Source organism: Trichosurus vulpecula, chromosome 9 (genome assembly GCF_011100635.1).
Source record: "Trichosurus vulpecula isolate mTriVul1 chromosome 9, mTriVul1.pri, whole genome shotgun sequence".
NCBI classification, from domain to species: domain Eukaryota; kingdom Metazoa; phylum Chordata; class Mammalia; order Diprotodontia; family Phalangeridae; genus Trichosurus; species Trichosurus vulpecula.
In genome coordinates, this window is record NC_050581.1 from 170,806,963 (window position 1) to 170,831,657 (window position 24,695).

General features: G+C 38.0%; 1 protein-coding gene across 7 annotated transcripts in view; it reads left to right on the forward strand.

Moving 5' to 3' along the window:
• The window catches only part of FOXP1 (forkhead box P1), a 684,912-nt gene that overhangs the window by 400,469 nt on the left and 259,748 nt on the right, over nucleotides 1-24,695 (forward strand). For all 7 annotated transcript variants that reach the window (XM_036737503.1, XM_036737504.1, XM_036737498.1 and 4 more), the window contains one exon: nucleotides 8,914-9,098. In XM_036737503.1, coding sequence (XP_036593398.1) covers nucleotides 8,925-9,098 — 174 coding nt within the window. In that variant the 5' untranslated portion in view covers nucleotides 8,914-8,924. The remainder of the gene's footprint in view (nucleotides 1-8,913; nucleotides 9,099-24,695) is intronic.

The window sequence follows — 24,695 nt, forward strand, 5'->3', positions numbered from 1 at the left end:
TAGCATTTGCTGTAAATTGCAAGGACACTCTCTGAAGAAGGAAAAAAAAAAAAAAAGGAATGAGGCCTGTGGAACAATGACCTTGAGAGACAAACTTTAACTCTCTTATATTAAATGGGGCCTGTTATTTCATCTCTTCAAAATGACTCAGATATACACATATATATGTATATGAGTTTTTGAAGGATAAAATTAAATAATTGTCCTTTTCACTGCCGAGAAATGCAAGCAACAAAATTCTGATGGATTGTATTCACTAACTTGCTATAGTGATAGAATTCGTTATGGCCACTAGAGCGGTTATGGGGCTTGAGGTGAAACAGAAACTACTTGAAGTGTGTAACCCAACAAGCCAGTCATTAATTGACTAGTATAGCTCTTATGAATCAAATCTTTTCTGCGTGAAACCATATAAAAATGTTAAAATTAGAATGGATACGAAACTGGTCTCTGGTCTTTATAGACCTTGGTATTTATTTTGAAGTTCTTAAGACCTCATTAGTTACAGAAGTGAAAAATCTATTGTGTTTGTTGAAAACAATTTTTAATTAAAGCTCAATGAATACCTGGCCTACTCATGCTTTGGGTTTCAGAAGCCTTTCTCATGACAAGGCAAACAAGAGGCCTAAGCATTAAGGAAACACAAAGTGTTTTTCTTATATTCAGTATTTAATTTATTATTAGGGCTTTGGCTGAGCTAATATGCAGGGGGTCTGGCCTTCTTAATCCTTTGTGTTTGTCTTCGCTGGAATAGTGTGCCTTTCTGTCCTGCTCAGTCTGTACCCAGTTGCTGTGGACACTTGCCTAAAAGGTTGTCTGGGGAAGTAAAAAGAAAAAAAAAAAAGGTTGGAAATAATGAAGTGATGGATGAGAATCAGAAGAAAAGTTACACATGTGCAACTCTGTGTGAGAGGGAGAGAACGTGGCGTTTGTACATGTTGGTATCCTTCGAGGAAGGGATCACGGTGCCCAAGACACATGGATTAAAGCAGGTCGTACCAGAGAGAAATTAATATGGCTTTCGATTGACATCTGTTTTATGTTGAAATTGTAACCACCCTTCCCCCTTCTCCTGGGAAAGGCGAGTTATCACATCTTGAGAGGAAGCAACTGATTCCAGAGTGGGGAGCAGTAGGAATCTATTAACATTGCCCTTGCTTGATATTAAAGGACTGGCAAATTAAACACTTTTACTCTTGCCACATACTTTGAATTGACCATAAATATTTGCCTGCATATATATATATATACATATGCATGTGTGTATATAAATACATGTATATATATGTGTGTGTGTGTGTGCATGTGTGTGTAACAAAAGACAAACAGCAGCGCATATATATGTGTATGTATATATATATATATATACATTTGCGTGTATATATCTGTGTATACACACACACATATAAATGAAAATACACACATAGTGTTGTAATGAAAGTTTTAGGAATTTTTCATTGGTTAATTGTTTCTTAACTTAAAAAATGATTTTGGTTACTAAATCATTTGTACTAACATAACTGTTCCTTAAATATTTTAAGAACTTAAATACCAAATTGACTGTTCAAAGTCTTCAATGAAAAGAAATGGGCTGTTTTGAAAAAATAGGAAAGTATGAATTAGCAATAAAGTTGATCAATACGCAAATGGACCTTACAGTGCAACTGAAACATTGACTTTGCCGTTGATCTTCTTTCATTCCTTCAGTCCACACAAATCACTATGTGCCAGGCAGCCCATTGCTGAAGTAAAGGCGTCTTGGTTTCTCATAAAGTTACTGAAAGAGAGCAGAGAGTAGAGCAGTGAGAACAAGAGACCCACCTTAGCTTAAGTGCCCTTTTTCTTTCCCCTGTGGTCACATGTGAGGGTGGTAAGAACAGTAATAATAATTATGCATTTGTGCCTCCAATGCCAGCCGAGAGTTGTATTCTCTCCCTCACTATGTGATTCCTCTACCTGCCAAAAAAAAGGAAAGAAAGAAAAGAATAAGAGGAAAAGAAAAAAAAAAACCAACAACAAAACATTTTATATCAAATCTAGGGTCCTGTGAGGCATGCCCAGTTTGCCCTTGCTCCTCCATCATTGGGCAGGCACTGCTTTCTTTTCACTCAGAGGGTGAGCAGAGGTGACTAGCCCCCTTGTGGAACAGATGCCAGTGCCATTCTGTGGATCAGTTAGCAAGGATGCTCTCAGATCAGTGTGATTTGTTTCTCCTCCCCTGGGAGTGCCAGCACATCACCTCTAAGATGTGCTCAACCTCTGTTGACCCAAAGCTTGGGATAAGTCCAGTTCTGCCCCTTGATCTCCCAGATGGCACTAGGAGCAGCTTCCTTTGTGCCGCTGGGCCATGAGGCTCTTGACAATTTCATTCCTCTTGGACTTTTATTCCTAAGTGCTAAATGAAATTTCAGATTTTAGATATGTCTAGACATACACAGTGCACGATAAAGTTGATAATACATTAATCATTTCTAACAACAGGTAATATGCATAATTTATGGTGTTACAGTGCTATCTTTTTGATATTTATGATGGATAATGCTCAGTTTTTGCCCTCATATTACTGCTTTAAATTATACCACAAGAAAATTAATGAGAAAGTAGATTTATGGGTTTCATTTGTTTGTCAATTCGGAAATTAATTGGGTGTTAATTTTAGCCGTCCCTCATCAGACCAGGTCTTTAGTATGTGTGCATTACTTTGCATTCATTGAAGCCTACCTCCCATTTACTGTGGGTCACTAGCTTTGCATACATTAAAATAGCCCTCAGGCTCATTCTCTTGATTACTTTTTGAACTGCCATGCATTAGAAAATTTACGCCTTTCTGTTATAATTATGAAAATTCAGTATAGGAAGATGATGCTTGCATAACAGTGAGTACACAATCTTCTGTCTTAGATTATGTTCCTGAATTTTGTTTTTACCTGTGTGCTATCAATTGACACCCGAGAGTGGGGGGAGCATAATATGAAGACCCCAAATTCTTAATGGCTCATTTAAAATTCAGGAGATTATCTCTTTGATGAAGAAATATTAAGAGTATTTCACCCCCCTGCTCTTGTCATCATTTTGTACTTTTCCTCCTTTTCTGCTTACTAGATGGCTGTCATGAAACCATCACCCTTAGCCAATGACTCAGCATTGACAGCAGAGACCAAGGACCTCCAGTCAGTTTTTTTTTTTAACACCTGCTTCCTTCACCCTCAAGTATAATTTTTAATCCTTTCAGCATAATCCTTTGTCTCTTCCCTTCCAAATTGCCTTGCTTTTTATGAATGGCTAAATCTCCGAAACCTTGGAGCTTCAATTTGAAAAAGTTTAGGTATTTAACATCAGCCATGGATCTTATGTAATGTCTCTTGTGCTGGAAAATTAGGATGGAAATCTTCTGGGGCCTCCGTTTGACATTCCTGCTATTTTAAAAATCCATTCATCTGGAATAACTGGAAAAATAACCATCTTTAGTTTTGACGGTACTCAATCTCCAAGGTATGCGCGAGGGCTGAACTGAATCCAGTGATCTAGGAAGCCCGGGGCTTTGACTGGGCCTGGGAGCAAGCATGGCTGCTCAGCCTTCCTGCCTGCAACTGCTTCTTTGTTTGAGTTGGGTTTTCACCTAAACTTTGCACATAAAAATGAAGCTGCTAGTATGCTTGTGAGGTAGGCCTAGGTATGAAGAGTATAACCTGACACTTTGCTTTTAGTTCTCTACATACCAACCAGGTGGGGTTGTTGTATTTTTTTTTTTTTTACCTTGTGAAACAGAGACATTTTTAAATTTTAAAAAAAAAGTTAAGTAAAGAGTAGAGCCTATTGTTCATGAAAATTTTAGCCCGAAAGGCACATTCTGAACAACTGAAAAAAGATATATCACATGACCTTCTCTGTGATTGGTCAACTGATTTTAAAATAATGGATGAATTTTTTAAAATAATGAATATCTCTACCTTCTAGGATTTGGAGGGAGCTTTTGTGATCTTTCACAACTGCACCAAATCCTCTATTATTCGTCCTTGCATAAGACAGATATGATGAGACAGAAATTATTGGGTTTTAGGAGTAAAGAATAGGGGGTAATCATTTAATCTTTTTTTTTTTTCCGAAAGTGATTTTGTTATTAACTTTTCTACTTTTCTCCCCATAGAAGTAGAAACATATTTTACAAATCTATGTTTAGTTTAATTTACACATCCTTTCATGACTAGGCCAAGTTCTTTACGGGCATTTATTCTACTTCATATAAATAATTGATCAGCCAAGTTAATTTACTTCTGCCTGACTTGGTCAACCTTAATTAACTGCCCTGGAATAAAGAGAGAACTTTTTGTTAGCTTAAAATCTTTCACAAGCATGATAACAAGGTCTTTATTTCTCTTAAGTTTTCTGCACCAGCATTGTAACCAAGGAAATAATAATAATAATAATAATAAATTCATTGGCAGAGAAATTATGAATTTTCCAGAGTACAATTATGTTAACAGCATCAGTAAATAAGCTTCCTGGACCTAGTTCTCATCCTTCTCTGCGTGTCCCTCCAGCACATACATAGATCAATCTTTTGAAGTCACTGGCTCTGTAGGGTTGCTGGGGAAAAATGAGCACTGGGCTATTAGCTTCTCAAAAGCTTTACCACATTCACAAAATTTGGCAGTGTCCTTTGGAGAAGTGTGTTTATTAATCTATTCAGTTGATTTAGGCTGTGGGGTGGACGGTAACCTAACAGTGCCCCAAGTCATTAGACTTCAAAATGCAAAAGAAATGTCACAAATCCCCCAGATTATCTCTAATTTATCTTGTATTTATTTTATTTGTACTTAGTGGTTTGTATGATGTTTCCGCATTAGATTGTGAGCTCCCTGAGGGCAGGGACTGGTTTTGCCTTTCTTTGTATTCTCAATGATTAGCATAGTGCCTGGTAAGTAGTAGGCCTTTAATAAATGACCTTTAATAACTCCCTCCCTCTCTCCCTTTCCTTCTTTCCTTTCTTTCTTTCTTTCTTTCTTTCTTTCTTTCTTTCTTTCTTTCTTTCTTTCTTTCTTCCTTCCTTCCTTCCTTTCTTTCTTTCTTTCTTTCTTTCTTTCTTTCTTTCTTTCTTCCTTTCTTCCTTCCTTCCTTCCTTCCTTCCTTCCTTCCTTCCTTCCTTCCTTCCTTCCTTCCTCCCTCCCTCCCTCCCTCCTTTCCTTCCTTCTTTCCTTCTTCCCTCCCTTCCTCCTTGCTTCCTTTCTTATTTGTTGAAATAATCTGTGCCCTGCTTTTCTACCCTTTGGTAGAAATACGAATTTCTATCCTTTATTGAAGTTAATAGCATTGCCAGTGCTGATGTTGTTTTAAATCGTGTAAAGTTTTGATAGCACTACTTTTACTTGCATGCCCTTCAGAAGGCTATATGTTCCTGATTGGTGTGGTAGATTATGGGACATTTTCAACCTACATTCAACCTTTATCATTTGAGTAATTAAGAATATATTCAGAGCAGAATACTCCTTTATGTAATTCAGGTCCCAAAGCCTCTTCCTTCACAAATCAGAAACCCGACTCACAAGCCAAGCACTTCTTGGCATTATTCCTACAGAGCTTGTACTGCCAGATTTGGCAAAATCCTTCAGAACCACATGGAGAAAGATCTTGGACCTTCTCATTTAATTGTTTATTAGAGGCTGCACTTCCCCATTCCAGCCGCCTCTGCCTTGTCAAAACCAAGGAAACAACTTTTTAAGATCGTCAGTTTCAGAAGTTGAATTTGAATAGCTGTCACCTTGCTGGTCTTGTTGCACTTTGGTCCAAATCGTAATGGCAGAACGAGAACTTGCCGGACACGTTGCATTTGGGGGTCTAGGTACAGAGTGGATGTCTGAGTTTTCAACAAACTAGGGTGTTTTTGTCGTATGAGAACCCAAAGAAGTCCATAGACCAATGCATAGACTTTTAAAAAGAGAGTTTTTTTTTTTCTTTTGGAAGAAAATTAGCTATGGTTTGTTCACTACCAAGAGCCAAGTTAGATTCTTTGGTTCCTACTGTAACACAAATGTTCTGTACCCTAAATGCACTATGAACGTTATTTCCTTTTTCTGTTGTTTGAGTAGGCATGAGAAAGAAAAGGGCCATAGCTTTGGGAATAAAATGCAGGTTTCCCAAGATGTATTGCTTTATCAAACCCTTGCCATAAAGAAAGAGTCGAAGTGATGCAGGCTATCATAAAGTCTGTTGTTGTCTGATTCCTACATCTTAGGCTAAAGGTCTGAGTAGCTTTGGAATAGACTTGCTTTCCAAACAGTAAGAGCACAATTTTTAAAAAGTGCTTAAAGCCAGATTGAAAGAGACAATAATGAATCAGCTGTTTCTCCTGAGGTTATTTCTCACTTGTTAAGGGGAAATGCTTGATTGATTTTTTTTTTCAAATTTGACCGATTTTATATAGCAGTTTTTTATTTTGTTTTTAAGCAAAGTTGGAACCTAGTACTGTAACTAAATGGTGAAGTGTGAATTCTCCCATCCCTTGGGTTTGATTCTTTTTAGAAGTTTACCAGGAACAGAATTAATCCAGTTTCTAGCAATTAAAAAATCCTAGTGGAAAAATCATGTTGAACATTTTTTTCTGTTTTCTTATGATAGAATCATAGAGTTATGAGCAGCTAAAAGACTTTAGACATCCTCTGGTGAAAGCGTCTCATTTTACTGTGGACAAATCTTATCTTACAGTGGACAAATTGTATCGCTTTGGCTTCCAAGGCTGAAATAGTTCCATCAATGAAAGCACTGAGATTCTAATCTTCTGACTTTGTATTAGGCACTCTTTTCCATGACACCATTGAAATGGAGGCTGTACCACCAAAAATGCTTATGTACCTAGGGTAGATAAATGCCACAGTGGAGAGAGTGATTTACTTGGTGTCAGAGAGACCTGAATTCATAACTTGCCAGAGATACTTAACTTGCTATGTGATATTGAATAAGTCACTTAACTGTTACATATTATTTTATATATATATATATATATATATTTATATACACGCATATTATACATTTATATATGTATATTAATAGCTATCTAGATATCAATATCTAGCTGGATATTATTAGTATTTATAATTATTATACATAAGCCTCTAAACTGTGGTGTGGGATCATTTTTAACAGTGTTCCTTTTGTCTCGTCTTTATGATTCAGTAATTATTCTCTATGTTATTTTTGTTGTCCACTTTACTTAGGAATATATTTTGTAGGAGTTGGCCAACTCCAAATGTGACCCCCAGCACTTTGGGTGGTTTGCATTTCTGTGGAGCTGTAGCTTTAAGACCAAGAAACTAAGCAGTTTCCATTTTGTGAAATAATTAATCACCCTGCCCTGAGCTTGCAAGAACCAAGATAACCTCCAGTGGTGTTCAGTCTGTGAACAAGGAAGAATGAAGGTGCTCTGAGAATCTGGCCTGTGGCCTCTGACATTTCAGGGGGCTCAAAATTCAGCTCAGGAAGATTTCCTGGAGAATTCGTTTTGTTTCTTTTTCCTTAGTTCTTTTCTGTCAGAAGATTTTAATACTTCCATTGGATTCATACAGGATGCATTTTTGTCTTTCATACAATGGTAGATCCAGAGCTGGAAGGGACCTTTCAGGCCATTTAACCCATGAGGAAACTGGGCCCAAAGGTGTTAAGTACTGTTGAAATTCCCACTAGCTGGTCAGGAAGAGCAGAACCAGGATTTTCACCCAGATCCTTGGACTTTAAATGGCCTCTTACCATTGTACTTCCTATTGCTATCCTTTCTTTTGATGACAAACAAATTTAAAAGTTTCTCCAAAATAGACATTAGAAGTTTTAGTTGTATCTTTCTCCTTGGTTCAGGTCATCTATGTATTTAACACTGACTCTTTTGGGGTTTCCTTGAGAAATGCTTACCCAAAAGGCAGAGACCAAAATTTGGAATCTTTTAGCTTCTAATGAGGCTAGATAGTAGGTAGAGTGCTGGACCTGGAATCAGGAAGACCTGAGTTCAAATCTAGCCTCAGATACTTGCTTAGCTATATGACCCTAGGCAAGTTTCTGAACCTCTAGTCAGCCTCTGTTTTCTTATCTGTAAAACGGAGCCAATAGCAGCACGTACCTCCCATGGTTGTTTTTAGGACAAAGAGAGATATTTACAAAGTGCTTGGCAAGCTTTAAATTGTACCATGAATATTAGCTATCATCATCATCATCATTATTCTGAGTGGAAGCTTCTGTGATTCTTTTGTTGAAAACAGTGGAGGACCCTGTTAAGAAGAGTCTCTAATGGTTTTCAAAGAATAGATGTATCTTGAATACTGTTAGATCTGTGAGGCCTGAAAGGGGGTGGCATCTGTGTCTTGGAGGATGGGTAAGTACCCTTATTGATGAAACCTTGGAGCCTAGAAGTATCAGGCCTCCTGTTTGTGGGCTTTTCAGTGGACGTTACCTCCGGGTGCTTCCTAGTGATGAAAGTTATCAGCTTTTGGAATCTCCCTGCAGAATGTTACTTAAATAGCGAATGTTTTGGCTTTAGCCTCTATCTCCTGTACATATTAATTTTTTATGTTGTACCTAATATGTTATATAGAGTGACTCATAGGTTTTCAAGTAAAACATCCCGATGTAATTAGGGAGATTTAATTATGAATTCTGTGTTCTTATGAAAATATTATTTTTCCTCTCTAAGGGAAAAAAGATGTTGATCCAGTGATGGTATATTTAGAACAGTCTTTCTAAAATTATAGCTGTACCAACAGATACATAAACATAAACTAGTAGCCCAAACCATTAATGAAAGATAAATTGTATGAAGGAAAATGACAAATGTTTATGGTTTAGGGGCAGCATTGAAAACAGAGCATGTCTCCTTAGACACAGCAACTGTTTTAACAGCTGCATTTTTTCCCCTCCCAATTCTTATTTCAGGTTTTTGAGTCATGATGCAAGAATCTGGGCCTGAGACAAAAAGCAACGGTTCAGCCATTCCGAATGGAGCAGGCAGCGGCAACCACTTACTGGAGTGCGGCAGCCTACGCGAAGGGAGAGCAAACGGCGAGACACCGTCGGGGGAGATTGGCGCGGCAGATTTAGCACATATCCAGCAGCAGCAGGTACTGTGAGAGATATTACCACTCTGGCCGCTGAAGGGGAGGCCAAAAAAAACCACACTTTAACCCTTGGAGGACTTGGATTTTCAGAGCTTTTTACAATATAAATGTTTTTAAAGTATGTGTATGTGCGTCTGTATGTATGTGCTCACGCATGCATGTGCATGTGCGTAGAGATTATCAGCCTTACCTCTTAAGCTTTATATACCCCAGGTCAGATTAGATAATGCCACTAAGTGTAGTTGGCATGGACACACATAAGCACTGGAAAGGAGAAGTCAAAAAGAAGAGAATGAAATGGCAATACAGAGATAGGCAGAGACTGGCCGAAGTTCAGAATTGCCTCAGAAGCCACCAGTGGCACTGTTCCCTTGGGATGCCTTCCATGGATACAAATGTTCTTGAGGATGGATACATTTCCATGTACCTCAGAGCCATCTATAACTGTTTGTCCACGGATGGTGAAATTTAGTTTCTGTTTCTGATTACTTGCTGTCATATACTGCCCTGGAAGGCACGTGTAAGTAAGGATTACAGTACTGTTTACTGTCTGTGTATATGTATAAGTGTAAACATCTTAGATCAGGACAACAGCAGTGAAAACCCGACAGACTGTAAAACTGACTATGGCCAATGGTGGCGTGCCCTGCCAAAGATAACCAAACCTTTTCCGGCAGACAAATTGGCTTCGCTTAAAAACTCATCTTTTTTTTTGGTCCTTACTGTCGCTTATGGGATCAGCAATTATTACATGCCTTAAATGCAGGGAATACTCTCCCCGTCACCATTTGGACAAATGAAGGAAGACTGTCTTGGGAGCCTTACTGGGAGCTTTCTCAGGATCTCACTAGAGAAAGATAGTCTTTGGCAAAACAGTTTCTTGATTGCCCAAATCATAAAATCCCTGAAGGGACTGGTAAATATTCTGCCCTTTTCCTCTGCAAGGTATACAGTCATGGGGAGGTACTTTAAAATATGTTTTAATTATTGCCTTCTCAAAAGAAGTTTTCAAGAAATTAAGCAGTCATTGATTTCTCAGTTCAGCATGGGTTGTTGAAATCAGCTGTTGACTGGGAATAAAAAGGGTGGGGTGTGTGTGTGTGTATGTATGTATGTGTGTGTGTGTGTGAGAGAGAGAGAGAGAGAGAGGGGCAGGCACAGGCAAGCAGGCACTAGGGTGTAAAAACCCAGGGCTTCTGATTAGTACTACTGACTTTTCCCAACTACTAGCATAAAAATGTACCTCCTGCCTGCATCTGAGGAGAACTGTGACTTTTGACATGTCCTGTTTATAAGATATGCGATGCACATTTAGTCTTAATCGTATGGCCAAGTTCTACCTACTGAGATTTGATAGCCAAACACAACAATCCATAGCAGACATGAGTCTTTGTATTTGTGCCAGAAACTTCTCATGCTTCATAAGTACCTTGCACAATTGGGACTGAGTGGTTGGTCCACTGTGGTGCCATTCTTCATGTCCTTACCAGGAAGAGGCCAAGTTGGAGCATTTTTCCATAGTATCAATTGGGCTCAGCTTATTGGCTCTTCTACCATAAGCCACTGGTAGGTAACCTGTTTAAGAGTACATACATAATTGAATAAGTGAAAAATTCATTATTTCTGAGCTTTCCTTTTAGTAACTAAACATCACTAAAAATCTTAAAAAAATAATAAAGAAAAACTTGGAGGGGTAAAGAGGAAGGAAAGTGAACCCTCCCACATGTACACATTCTTTTTTAAAAAAAATTGCTATTACAAATATCAGTAGAAAATTAGATATTGATAGCCAACTGTGTCTTAATTACTGCATTTTAGGTAGAACCATGCTTAAAGGAAGTTATTAGCATATGTGTTTATATATATATATATGTATGTATGTATGTATGTATGTCAGTTCGAATAGCTTTTCTGACATCTGTTAGAGCTTGTGTCCTCAACGTGTTTTGGGAAGAAAGGTGAGCTTCCAGTGATTGTGCAAATTTTTATTTCTGAAGTTCATTATAATGCCATGCACTTCTCAGACTTAACTAAGGCATTTTAAATAAGATATAGGCAGCTGCTTAAGTTGTACCTAAGTGTATGATGAAACTTTTAGTAAGTGTAGATAAGAAAAACCTTTAGTCAAAACCCAAAACTCTTGGATTAAAAAGGCATAAGAGACTCAGTTTATCGTAGTTTCCTGAAGCTAAAAAACTGCTACAATTAAACAGCTCCAAGAAATGTATGATACCAAGTGTGATAGACTTGGGTTGTTTCAATCATTTTCATCCTACAGGTTTTTACTTGAAGTGAGAATACCATCAGTGAGAAAATCACAGCCATGCTGAATTCATTACTGCGGTAGTCACACAAAACCACGGATAAAATTTCAATAACTGCAGGCCACAGTTGAGTAAACAGTTGCACTGAAACTTAATTCCTGTTGACTTTTCCCTCATTCTTCGCCAGGGGCACATTCTGATTCGTAGTGCAAAGACAACAGGGGTTACAGCTTTGATTAATGTAGGACACTGGAAGAGAATTAGAACAGGAAAATATGTTGGAAGTGCATTCAACACAAAGGTTTGGCTTAAAAGGATGTGATAGCAAAATGAGTTAATTATGCTTTGTGTTGATGAGAAGGTTATGGAATTTTCCAGTTCCACCTCTCTCATAATTGATGATACATGGAGAAAATTTAGCCAATAGACAGTATTTGTCAAGGCAAAAATGTTAGACCTTCCACGTTTGTTCTTTATTACCCAGGGTAATTATGTATTGTAGCAAATGTCTTTTCAGAGAAGAGAGCATAGACAAGCACCAGCTTTAGAGAATGGCCATGTGTTTTATTGACTAGAAGATACCGCCATAACTCAAACAGTCATTACTCTTATTCTTTTCACCCAAGGGAAGGTGCCATTGCACAGGAGTGGAGACACTTACACAATATTCCAAGATCCCTACTCATTCTCTGGTTCACCCATTCCTGAATGAATTGTCTTTATCTTGCTTTTAACCTATGCTTACGTGGAATATAAACCTATTACTAAAAGTAGGCGGGTTTTTCAAATGTAATTTTATAAAGTTAAAGAACCAGAGCTTTTTTTTTGAGTCATGCCTTTTCAATTGTAATAACTGATTTCTAGTTCCCAGTATGCTCCCTTAGTCCTAGAATTATGTTCTACGTGTAATACCAAAAGTCCACTCTCTTCCTGATAGAATGCTTGCCCATAGACAGACCTTAGAGACAGATGCTATTACTTAGTTTCACAGTTATTTATTTGTTTGTTATTAAATGATATTGAAAAAAATTTAAAACAGTCCACTAAGTTGTATGGATCCAAAGCTTTTAAAAAGATTGGAATTTTAGAAAGCAGCATTTTGTTTCCATACAGCTTCAGATGGGAGCATTTACAGATAAGCATATTACATAGAGCATAATGTTTAGAAGTTTCTCTGTATACAGCATATGCTGTCAGGTCAATTAACAGAATGCATACTAGAGAATGTTTATTCAATAAAAATGAATAGCTGCTAAATAAAACAGCTATTTCTTAACAACATTCCATTTAATGTTGGGGATCCCCCCTCCACCTGGCACCTCCATTGTCTCTAACTCATCCTGGTGAAGAGTATTGCTTCTATTGTTCATAGGGGCATCTGCAGTTTGCTAGGAGGAGGGTACTTTACAGAACTTTTGTCCAAAGCCAGTGTCAGAAGGTCAGCTGTGCATTTTCATTTATTTTGTTAGTTTGTATAAAACAAAGTGTTGACTTCAAAGCCCTTTTTGATATTTGACTAAATGGAGCAGTTATTTTTGTTTTTTTTTATCATGATTATTCAAGGTGTCTGGCTTTATGATCAGTACATGGTAGAAGCCAATATAGGTAAAGTGAATGAATTTAAAGGGAATGAATTCCATAGATCGAAGATGATGGAAGCCACACAGGTTTGCTTATTTCCTATAGAGCAAATCAGAAAAGCATATAAAGAGAGAGAATAAGGATGGAGATATCAATTAATATTTGAAGGATTTTTTTTTTCTAAAAGGAATGATTACCAAAAAAAAGGTGAAGAAACTCAAGAACTGTGGGTCCTTATCTTGAGGAATTTGATGACACACTGGAAAGGAAAAGGCAGGAAAGGGAAAGAATGAACATTAAAGGATCCTAGAATTATTCATCCATTGATATACCTAGAATGTCCAGAAAACACTTGGCATGACTAGTGGTTCAGCAGTGTCTGTAGTGACTAACATTTTCAAAATGTGTTTGGGACAGATGCCCTTCCTGATCCAATTGGAAAAAAAAAGTCAATTTGATTAGCAAACATTTGTTTCATGGGTTGAGAGGTGCATGGTAGGTGTGAGTAGCTTGTAGCACATTACCAAGAAATATTGCACAAGGCAGGCAGAAAGTGTTATCAGACAGAAGTATGACCAGAGAAAAAGGCAGGTTGATCACGTACTGAGGACAAGAGATGAACAACATAGAGGCTCAGTTGATTTTCAGGTTGTGTGCCATGGGATCTTGCAGAAGGCCCCCAGAAAGCCTCACAGGAAGAAGAGTCAGGGACAGGAACTGCCCATGTGGATGATGAATTCACACACCAGTCAACGTACTGAAATATAAGCAAACATTTGAAATATGGAAACTATTTCAACTCTAACTCATCTTGGTAATTGAAGCAAAAGTTCAAGAAGGGCGCCAGGGTTCCCACAGATACTACCAGTCTTCCAAGTTAAAAGACTATATAGAGCATTTGGACTAGTAATAGCATAGCATAGAAGATTCTGTATTTATCTGTCTATCTCTATCCATCCATCTGTCTGTATATCATTTCTCTAGCTCTGTCTATCCAGACATCTATCTCTGTTTATCTGTTATTTATCTCTTTTTCTAGATCTCTATTCATGTATCTCTATCATCTACCTATCATCTCTGTATATCCATCCTTCTCTCATTCTGTCTCTATGTCTCTCTCTCTCTTTCTTTTTCTCTCTCTTTTTACCTCCTATTCTCCTTTTCTTACTTTGCATCCAGGTTCACTGTACATTTTCTCCCCTTTCCATTATCAGTAGGACCTCCTACTTAAGACACTTCTGTGATCCTGAGCAAGTCATATAACTTCTCTGGGTCTCAATTTCCTTATCTGTAAAATGAGGGGGTTGGCCTTGATAGCTGCTAAGGCCCTGCTAAGGCAGCTCACAATCTCACATCCTCTGATGCTGAGGCAGAATAATACAGCTTCTGTGTTTTCTCATGTAGCCTCCAGAAGGGGCTGGTACTGGGGGAATGGGTGTGCTCTTTCTTCCTTCACTTGTCAGTTCAGTACCATCACCCATGTTTCTGGAAAATGTTGGTGACGAATTTTGCCATGGATCCTTTGAATTGGGTGCATGACCAGTTCCTTCCTGTCACTGATCTAGGCAGCCAGTTATTGGAAGTCTCCTTTCCTTGAATCGTGGCTGGAAGGGAAAAGAGGGAATGGAGGAGCAGAAGAGCATTTGTATTCCTTTTTTTTCCATGAAGAGTCACTCATGCCCTCCCAGACTTGCATGATAAAATGGAGCTGTATGTTTCTAACTATTGGACTGTTTGTTTGTTTTAAATGTACCCTTAGTGAAGAAAATACTGGTGGCTAGAAAATTTCCATTTGCAGGTAGATGGTTACACTGTCTAGGAGACCCCTACCAAAATGTCAATTTTAGCTATGTTAAAATGGAAATATTCAAGCATTTGTTTTAGAAATCCAACAATTGACTTCTTTTTTGGTAGCCTGTTGTAGTGAATAGAGCACCAGACTTGGAGTCCAGAAGATGTGAATTCAGGTCACCTTACAGAAACTTCCTACAGGTTTATTTCTGTTGTGAAGATCAAGTGAAATAGTTTGTAGAAAGTACTTTGCAACACTTAAGGTGCTATGTTAATTGTTATTGTCATTCTAAAATTATTTATTATATTTTATGAAAAGTAAACTGTGGCTTGATTTTTTGAAAATAATTGCTTCAGTTTTCCATCCTGTCAGTTTGAAAGTAGTACGTACTCACATGAAGAAAGGTTGGTACGACCATGGAGTTGGGAGTTAGTGGGACCCCACAGAGAGAGTACTGATTTTGGAGTGAGGAAGATTTGAGTTTGAGTCCTGACATTTTCTGCCTGTGCATCCTTGGACAAGTGATTTAAACCCCCTGGTTTCCGTGTCCTCATCTGTAAATAAGGGGTTCACCCAGCTGACCTTTGAGATCTTTTCTAGCACTATGTCTGGAGTAGATATTTTCATAAATTTCCATTGCACTTCTTGTTACCAAGCCCTCAGTTGTCAATGGGCAGAGAGAATAAAAGAAAGTCAAGTGAGTAAAACAATCCCAAAGAGTCACAGGAATTCTTATTCCCACACTGTATCAGTCAGCTTTTCTAGAGTCCCACACTAGGACATCATAATTTCAAGTACTGACCCATGAGCTGGAATTCCCTGTCTTTTGTCACATCAAAATTCTTTTTGAACTTTCAGGAGGTAGGTATGACTCTAATAGTCATTTGTTGACAGATTAGCTGCAGACATTGCAAAGAATTTATTCTGCAAAACCGGTGGACTCCTATCTCTTAAGGGGGGAAAGCCCCCACCATACATGGCTGTTTTGCAATTGCTTGCATTCATTGACAGCTAGTGCTGACCTGGCAGAATTGATGTTTGTGTAATGTAACCCTATAGCTTGCCTGATGGAGTGGAGTGTACTCTGAGCGTGCATGGATTACTTGATAAAAAGGGTTACAAGGTGACTGCTTTTATGACAAAGGGGAATAACAACTTAGATGCAGGGGTGGGGGTATGTGGCAAAACAAGAAGGAGGTTTGGAGAGGAAACTGAACTTCATGTAAGAAACTTTCTTTTCTTCATTTTTTCTTTGAACTGAAATAGATTGTAACAACCAGGTGTCAATTGTAGCTTTCTGGAGACTTTTGTTGAATGCTGTTTGATTTGGGGCCACATAAATAGTCAGTTTTCTTTCCTTTAGTAAAATGAGATGAGCTCACTCACACATCTCTCCATTACACAACCTTGCTTTAGGCAAGAACAGGTCTGTTTGATAAAATTGTGGCCCAGTACCATGGGTTTACATGGGATTTCCTCAAATTCATTCATTTAGCAAATATCTCTTGAGTGCCTACCATGTGTGGCCCTTTGCTAGGCACTGCGGGATGGCAAGGAAGCCAGTTGGATTGGACCATGTAGGTGAGTATTGGAAAAAATGATTAGAATGGCAGGTGGGAGCAAGATTTCCATTGGCCCTGATTATGAAGATCAAAAGTCCGGATTTTATCCTTTAGGCAGTGGGGAAACATTGGTGAGGTTTAAGCAGGGAAGTGAAATAATCAAAGGATGAGACAATCAATGTAATAAAGTGTGTCAGGGATAGTGTAGGGGAATCATGGGGTGGAGGTGGTAAGAAGATCATTTGGGAGGCTGTTTCTATTGCAGGTCAGAAGTATTGGAGGTCTTTACTAGTACGGTGGGAGCAGTCACAAATAGAAAGAATAAATGAGAGTGAAGCTGGGGAAGCTCAAAGAATCAACGGAATTATACAAGTGAATAAGTATTTAGTAAGCACATTCTATATGCCAGGCACTGCACTAAGTACAGAGGATACAAAGAAGGGCTCAAGACAGTCTGTGCCCTGGAGGAGCCTGCGGTCTAATGGGGGAGACAGCATGAAAACAACCGTGGGCAAAGACACGAATAAAACAGATGTCTGTGAGATTTCAAGACTGGATAGTGGAGAGAACAGTGATACCACTGACAAATTACAAACACAAAGGAAATTTCAGTTTTTTTTTAAAAAAGAAGCCTCCGAAGGGTAAAGCTTTATCGTTGACTACAGGCTAGTTATCTCATTATACTATAAAGAGAACTTGTTTATCTTTTTTTGTGATACTTTTTTTATTCCTAGTTATTTACTACTGAATGTATGATAAAGTCAGATGGGAATAGGTGATTAATTCCTTTTTAGTGTTTCTATTGATCATGAAATGAGCTTATCTCTTTTAAGGACCAAAAGTACTGAGTTAAATCATTGATAATGCTTTTATTCCATATTGACACAAGCTGGTTAGAGTGAATTTGTTTGTAAGAACATCAGGTGGAATTACTCCATGTTGTGTTTCTTTTGTTGAGAAAATAGGGTATGTAATTATTAAGCTGCTGGGGCTATTGAAGGAGCCATGTTAGAATATTGTTTAACCTGCCTGAGATTGTCAAAATGTAATATTGTTTGTGGCTTGGAGATTAGCTTGGCTTCAAGGTAAAGCAAGGTAGCCTTTCCCTTTGTCTCAGTAATCCTTAGTAGAACATAGTCCTTTTTTTGTTTTTATAATTTTAAAATTCTAAATTCCATAACCATAAAAGGAAACATTAAAATAAACATGATTTTAAAAAAGCAGATCCTGCATATAAAATGACCTCTGCATTATTTATAAATTGCTTTCGAAATATATATACGCACACACACAAGCACATGTATATGTATATGTTATATATGTACATACATACATAATACACACATTAACAAATTTACAAGAAAAACATCCACTTAAGTTCTATGATTCCTGGTTTCTTCATCTTCTGTTATTTTCTCCTGAATTTTAAAGTATTGCTATTATTAATTATACTAAGTATGGTTTTAGTTAGCTTGTAGATTGTTCTGATTCTGCTTCTTCTCTGTATTGCTTCATCTCCGTCTTTAGCTATTTCTTTGTATTCTTCATATTTGTCATTTCTTGTGGTACATTAATAATCCATTATTTTGACAGATCACAGAGTATTCAGTCATTCCCCAGTTATTGGTTATATGAATTGCTTCTAGGCTTTTTGCTGTTGTTATCAAAAGTAAAGCTACTATGAATATTTTTTCAGATTTTTTTTTCTCTGTGGTCACATACTTTGACTATATTTCTTCCGACAGGATCACTAATCAAGGCGTAAGATCATTTCTGTAATTCTTACTGAATCCAGAAAGAAAATGGTAGGAACTTTATTTAGGCTATCGAAAAACTTTATATTTTTACTGTTTACTATTACTTTGACATGTCCCGCCACAAAAAAATAATAGAAAAAGCTAAACTAATGTTGTCTATGATGATGAGGATGAGGAGGATGATGATACATATCTCTCCCATTTGAATATGAACTTCTTGGGGCAGCTAGGTGGTACAGTGAATAGAGCACCAGCCCTGGAGTCAGGAGGACCTGAGTTCAAATCTTGCCTCAGAGGTTTGACACTTGAGCAAGTCACTTAACCCCAATTGCCTCACCTCCCCCCTCCAAAGAAAAGAAAAAGAAATGTGAGCTTCTTCAGGACAGAGGTTGTGTTTTTGACTTTCTTTTTTTTTTTTTTATTCCCAGTGACTACTTAGCATAGTGCCTGGCATGTAGTAAGTGTTTAATTAATGCTTGTTTGCTGACTGACTAATGATCAAAAATCCCAGTGATGTCCTTTACCATCCTCAGCCACGTCTAAATTAAACTCTCAACGACCTGGGCAACGTAATCCTAAAATTGCCACCTAAGTGAAATGTACTTCTTTATAGAAAGTGCCACCTTTGTTCATCAAATGAGAAAAAGAACAGGCAGCTCCTACTTTACGCCGTAACTTACTGTTTTTATCACATCCCTCATCCTGTCCTGAACTTCTCTTATCTCCCCACATGGCACAGAAGGTGACATGATGTCTTTTTAGTCATTCAAATCTAATAACTTTTAATCTGAAGGTTAAGTAGTGAGATATAAACTAAGAGATGATAATATCAATTTTATGTTCACTGAAGGGCACAATATACCTCTTTCTAGTAGAGGGAAAATTGTGCGGAAAATGTCTTTTGCTTTTCAATAGAAAAGAGCACCAGTTGGAGCCAAAGAAAAACGGTTTGGGGAAAATTAAATAAAAATAAGCCATTCCGCCTATATAGTGTAACAGTGGATTTTTCATTATGACAATTACTAGGCATTAATTTTTTTTCAATGTAACATTGGGGGAAGGTTTCTGTTTTTATAGCATTCTGTATTGACTACAGTGGTCCTCGTTACTAACTCAACCAACCTTTTCCAAGGTTAAAGACTGAGAGGGAATGAGATAATGCTCATCCTTCCCTTGACTATTTTGGGTACTAATGCATATGATAAATAACATGGTGATAACGTTACTTACCTTATTCCATGCTGTTTCTGTTGGCCGAATTCCGTGCAGCAGGAATTTTGTATGCAGAAATTATGGAGTTACTCTGCTTTTGTGAGGGTGAATTTCTACTGTAATGTTTGTGTGTTGTCATTTATCAGTCTGGGGCTTAATTTACCAAAAAACAAATAAACAGAAATTACAGATAGAGGATAGAAAGACATACTCAGCTCCAGGAAGACTGAGGTTCAAATCCCATCTCTCATTGCATGTAATCCTGGGCCCAGGCACCTGCCCAAAACTGAAAATTACAGAATAATGTGCAGAGTGTTTCCTCAATGGGAATGTCTTACAGCCATGAAATCAGGTCTGGACAAAAAAAGAAACCCCCAAACTGAAACAAAATATAGAATTGACTGTAAGAAGTAAAGGGGTGGCCATTTTTAAATGGGGATGGGGAGGACATCGCATATGTAGCTTAAGGTGTATGTATTATTCAAGGCCAATAACTCAGAAGGAGTAAGACATGAAGGGATACTATGGTAAAAATAACGTGATTCTGGTAAAGTGGGAAAGGAAAGTTTTTTAAAAACCAAAATTTATGAAGAAGCTCCTACTTTTTTCAAAGTTTTTATTCCACTCTACATATAAGCGTTTAATTTGTTGCATTTTTACCTGTAAAATACAGAGGATATTGCATTCAGTATCTAGGAAATCTCAGTGGAAAACAAAAATGACAGAATTTTATTGAGGAGACCATAAATGGCCAACGGCTCAACTCGGCATCTTCTTTTCCCTTTCAAGAGTACGCTAGCAACTGACTGTGCCTTTGGCTCTTCTGAGCAGCCCCTGGCTGGGCTTGCTAAATTGGACTGTTCTAATGCCTCTTAAACACACACACACACACACACACACACACACACACACATCTTTGAATTGTCAGAGCATGTGTGTTGGGGCTAACTGCCTAATCAAATGATGAGTTCCTAAAACACTTCCCAGTTCATTTAAAATAGATTTTTATGGACAAAATGTCCACTCATTGACTACTTCATTAATTCATTCAGGAAATATTTGTTGAATACGCGTTGTTTTCAAAACATTGTGCTCAGAGTAGGATGTAAAGGCTGAGAAAAAAGGTCCTTACCTTTAAGTAAACATATAGTCTGATTACTTCTTAAAAAATACACACACACACACACACACACACACACACACACACACACGCACATAGGCACATATACACCCTGTCCTAATAGTCTTAGCGCAGCTTCATATTTATTAACTATTAAAATAAATATTTATTATAGGTATATACATGTGTGTATGTACACGTGTATGTGTGAACATACATATATACCCTTTACACGTGTATATACATATAGTATGTTTATATATACATATGTAGTATGTGTATGAGTGTGTGTGTATGTGTATGTGTGTATGTGTAGTACTTGTCTCCCCATTAGAACATAAGCTCAATGCAACCAAGGACAGTTTCTTGTACTTATAGTCCCTAGTGCCCTACACGTAGTAGGCGTCTAATAAATACTTATTGATTGATTTCGTAGGGCTTGAAGGGGATTGAGAGGCCATCTTGCCCATTTTGCAGTTAAGAAAACTGAGCACTCAAGAGTTTAAGTGAGTTACAGAAGATCACAAGGGCAATGTGTTAGTGGTAAGGGTGAAATCCAGGCCCCTAACTCCAAAGCCGCTTTCCCACTGCATCTCAAAGCAATCTGTGACAAAGACTTTAAGTCTGGTACAAAGTATGACCTGATATAGAAGAAGATGCGTCACGTCTGGTAAGTGGTGCATTCAGGGTGATGTGGCGTTTGTGCTGGGCCCTGATATTTGGCTTGGGCTTGAATAGGTAGAGGATGTGGCTGAAGATGTAGCCTGACCTAGTGGACAGAGTGCTCGACTTGGTCTTAGGTAGCTCTTGGTTTAAATTCCACTCTTGCTCTTAAGAGGTGGGCACGTCAGAACCTTTCTTAGCCTTGATTTTTCATCTACAAAATGGAGACAGCACTCCTTGTGGTATCTAATCAAAGGGCTGGTGTGAAGGTCAGATGAGATAATGTCTCTGTAGCACTCTGAAGGTCTTCAAACACTATGGCAACATCAGTTATTAGAGAAATTGAGGGTAGAGTGAACGGGGGGGGGGGGGCTGAGATGCAGGACGTTGTTAGGCTTGGGAGGATGGCACAGAGCCTATCAGAGATTGATGTGGGATAGAGGTGGAAAGGTGGGGACCAGATTTCAGAGGACCTTAAATCTCAAAATCTCAATAACTGACACCCACTCCTTTTTACCATGAGCAACAAATGGGAGGCTTAGAGTCACTTGTCCTAGGCACCGTTTGTGGTTTTTGGCTTATGTGCAAAAACTCCCACTTCCAGCACTTCTGGAACCCCTTTCGGGTCTCTGACCCAAAATCCAGAACTTTATCCATTGCAACATGTTGCATGACTCTGCCACCTTAGAAGTGTAATTGGGAAATGCCCTATTTTCTTTCTACTAATTAGCAATAGCCTTCTCAAGTTAGCATAGATTTATTGAGCACCTACTATGTGTAAGGAATATAGGTGCTATGGCAGACTTAACATCTGGAAAAGTCATGATGCAATGAAAAGTGTGTTAGACTAATGGTCAAAAGACCTGGCTGGGATTTTGGCTCTGCCACGTTCTCCCTTTGTGACCCTGGACAAGTCATTTCAATACCTCTGAGCCTCAGAGTTTTCCTCTGAAAAATTAGGGGATCTGACTAAAGATCTCTTCCTGCTCCATATCTGTGATGCTTTGATAGAAAGGAATATGTTATTTTGTTCCTGTCTTCAAAAAACTTATAAAATCCGGCTGTATGTTGTGCCTTGAACGGTGCAGTTATCTGTGTGCATACCTTATGCTTCTTGAGGATAGAGGCTGAGTCTCATTCTATCCAGGGACCCAACATGGAAAGTTAATGCTTTGCTTTGATAGGAGACATCATGAGCTAATTGCCTCATTCTTTTGGGGGGGGGGGCAGGGCGGAGTAGGGTTGCTGCTATTACCTCAGTAGAAGACGGACCAGTTGAATGTACCTTAGGGAGGTGGTAAATAAAAAACTGAAAACATTTGGAACTGGAAAGAATCTTGACAATTATCTCACTTAACAAATATGTATTGATCCCCTACCACGAACAAGACATTGTATGGAATCCAAATCGGTTTCAGACATACATCAAAGTGCTTGGATGCTTGTTCTAGGAAGGAGAAAATTAAGCATTTCTTCATTTTTTTCCAGTTCAATCATTCGGCAAGCTTTTATTAGCAACTACTGTGTGCAAGTGATTATGCAACAACAGTATTCCCCCATCACACCCACCACATACACACATGCTCACAATTGAAGATATGTTAGTCTTAAAACGTCATGGCGTGGTTTCATTTTTCTACTTACCCTGAAATCTCTTTATCATTCAAAGATTTTGGCTACTCACTCAATCAGAGTTGATTATCTACCTGATAGGAATCTGAAATGCGAAATATATAAGAAATTGAAACAAATGTTTGGGTAAGACCTGTCCTTCCATGGAGATGTTGTCCAAGAATAAGAACATTGTTGCATTTGTGTTATTTTAGTCTGGATTTTGTAACTATCGACAAACACAAGCATTCAGTTAAATGTGGAGTGTGAACGATGATCATACATAAAAAAGCATAAACACCAAATTATTTACTCTTGGTTAAAAAAGAAATAAACCCACTTTAACCATAACAAACGTACCTGTCGACTTCTCTGACCCTTTCTGTTCTCTTTCTCTTCAATGCATTTTATTTCTGATTTTTAAAATTGATTTAGAATCTGTAAACAAATACAAAAATTTGTACACAAATAATTGTGAAAATGATCACGCATAAAACTTTTATCTGGAGTTTTAAAAAATTGCTGTATTCACTTTAAAATAATAGTAATAGATTATATTTTTCCATGCCCCCTTCTGGAAACTTTTTCTTCTTTGTATTTTTTGCCAATATCACTGTTGTTCATTTTTACATAGTCCTCATTGATGGGTATATTGCTATGCTAATTCTGCTCTGTTCAGTCTGTATCCCTTTCCGTAAGTCTTTCCTCATTTCTTTGTGCTATTCATATTTCCATTTTTATGATATAATAATATTCCCTTATCTTGATATACCACAATTTATTCAGCAATTTCCCAAACATTGTCCACATTGGTAGTTTCTGGCTTTTTCCTGTTACACGTTAAGGTGTTATGAATGTTTTTGTACAGATGTCTTCCACTCCATTTCCCTGCACTTTTAATAACATCCTCAGTTATCAGTCCTGGTAGTCTTAGTGGGACGATAGGTCATAGGGACTAAACAATATTGTTACTCAGGTCATCTCTTACCACATTGTTTTCCAAGAGGAATTCGCCTTTTCTGAGCTTCTTCCGTGCTATTCACATGTCTGATGTTCCATAGAAAGACCTTAAAGCACCATGCTTTAAATGCTAGCTGTTACTGTTACTGCTGCATGGCCTCATCAGCATTGAGGTTTATTCTTTTGGATTATGTCAATTTAGAGGGTTTAAGGTAATGCCCCGCAAATACTTTATTCTGTGTATCTCATTATTTCAGAGTTTGATCAAATTTTGCAAGGTTGATCCACAATTTTTCTCATTTAAGAGCTATGCTGTAGTCAGCGAATCATCTCGTCTCAGAGTTGGAAGATGTCCAAGACCATCTTGACTGATCTATACTGGAAGAAACATATACAAGATAAATCTTTGACATATTCTTTAGCCATTTATTCACCTAGTAGAATGGGCCTTAATCTTAGAACTTTTTTTTTAACAGTTCCTTAAAGAGTTTGGCTATCAGGTTTTTGTCCAGTAAGTTGATTGTCCTCCACTGAAGCCCTGTCTGTGGAAATGAACCTGGATTTTTAAGCCTGTGCCCCCAGAACTTGGTCTTTGTCAGGTCTTACCATGATAACAAGGGTTTGATTGTCTGCCAAGGAATAGACCGCATAAGGTCAGGAACAGTTTTCCATGGTTTGGTGGCAGGGCAGGGGATTTTTCGATCACAAACTCTCTTGTTATAACCAGCTTTGGTGACTGAAACACCAGCACTTAATAAGCAGATCACAGGTCATTGAAGTTAATTTACTATGTACATGGTTGGATCTGAGAAAATGGCTGGTTAGAACTAAGAGGGGCTTTAAAGTTTTTGTATATGTCCCAGACCATTCAGAAATCTGGTGAAGCCTGGGGATGACTTCTCTCAATAATGTTTTAAAAGCAGAAAATGAAATACATAGGATTACAAAGGACATCGTTAAATGGAAATGTATTCCCTTCCAGGTTCACGGACCTCCTGAAATATATCCATGGATTCCTTGAGTGTGTGTGGACTCAAAAAAAAGTTGAGCCCCTTACCTACATGCTGAACACTTTGTC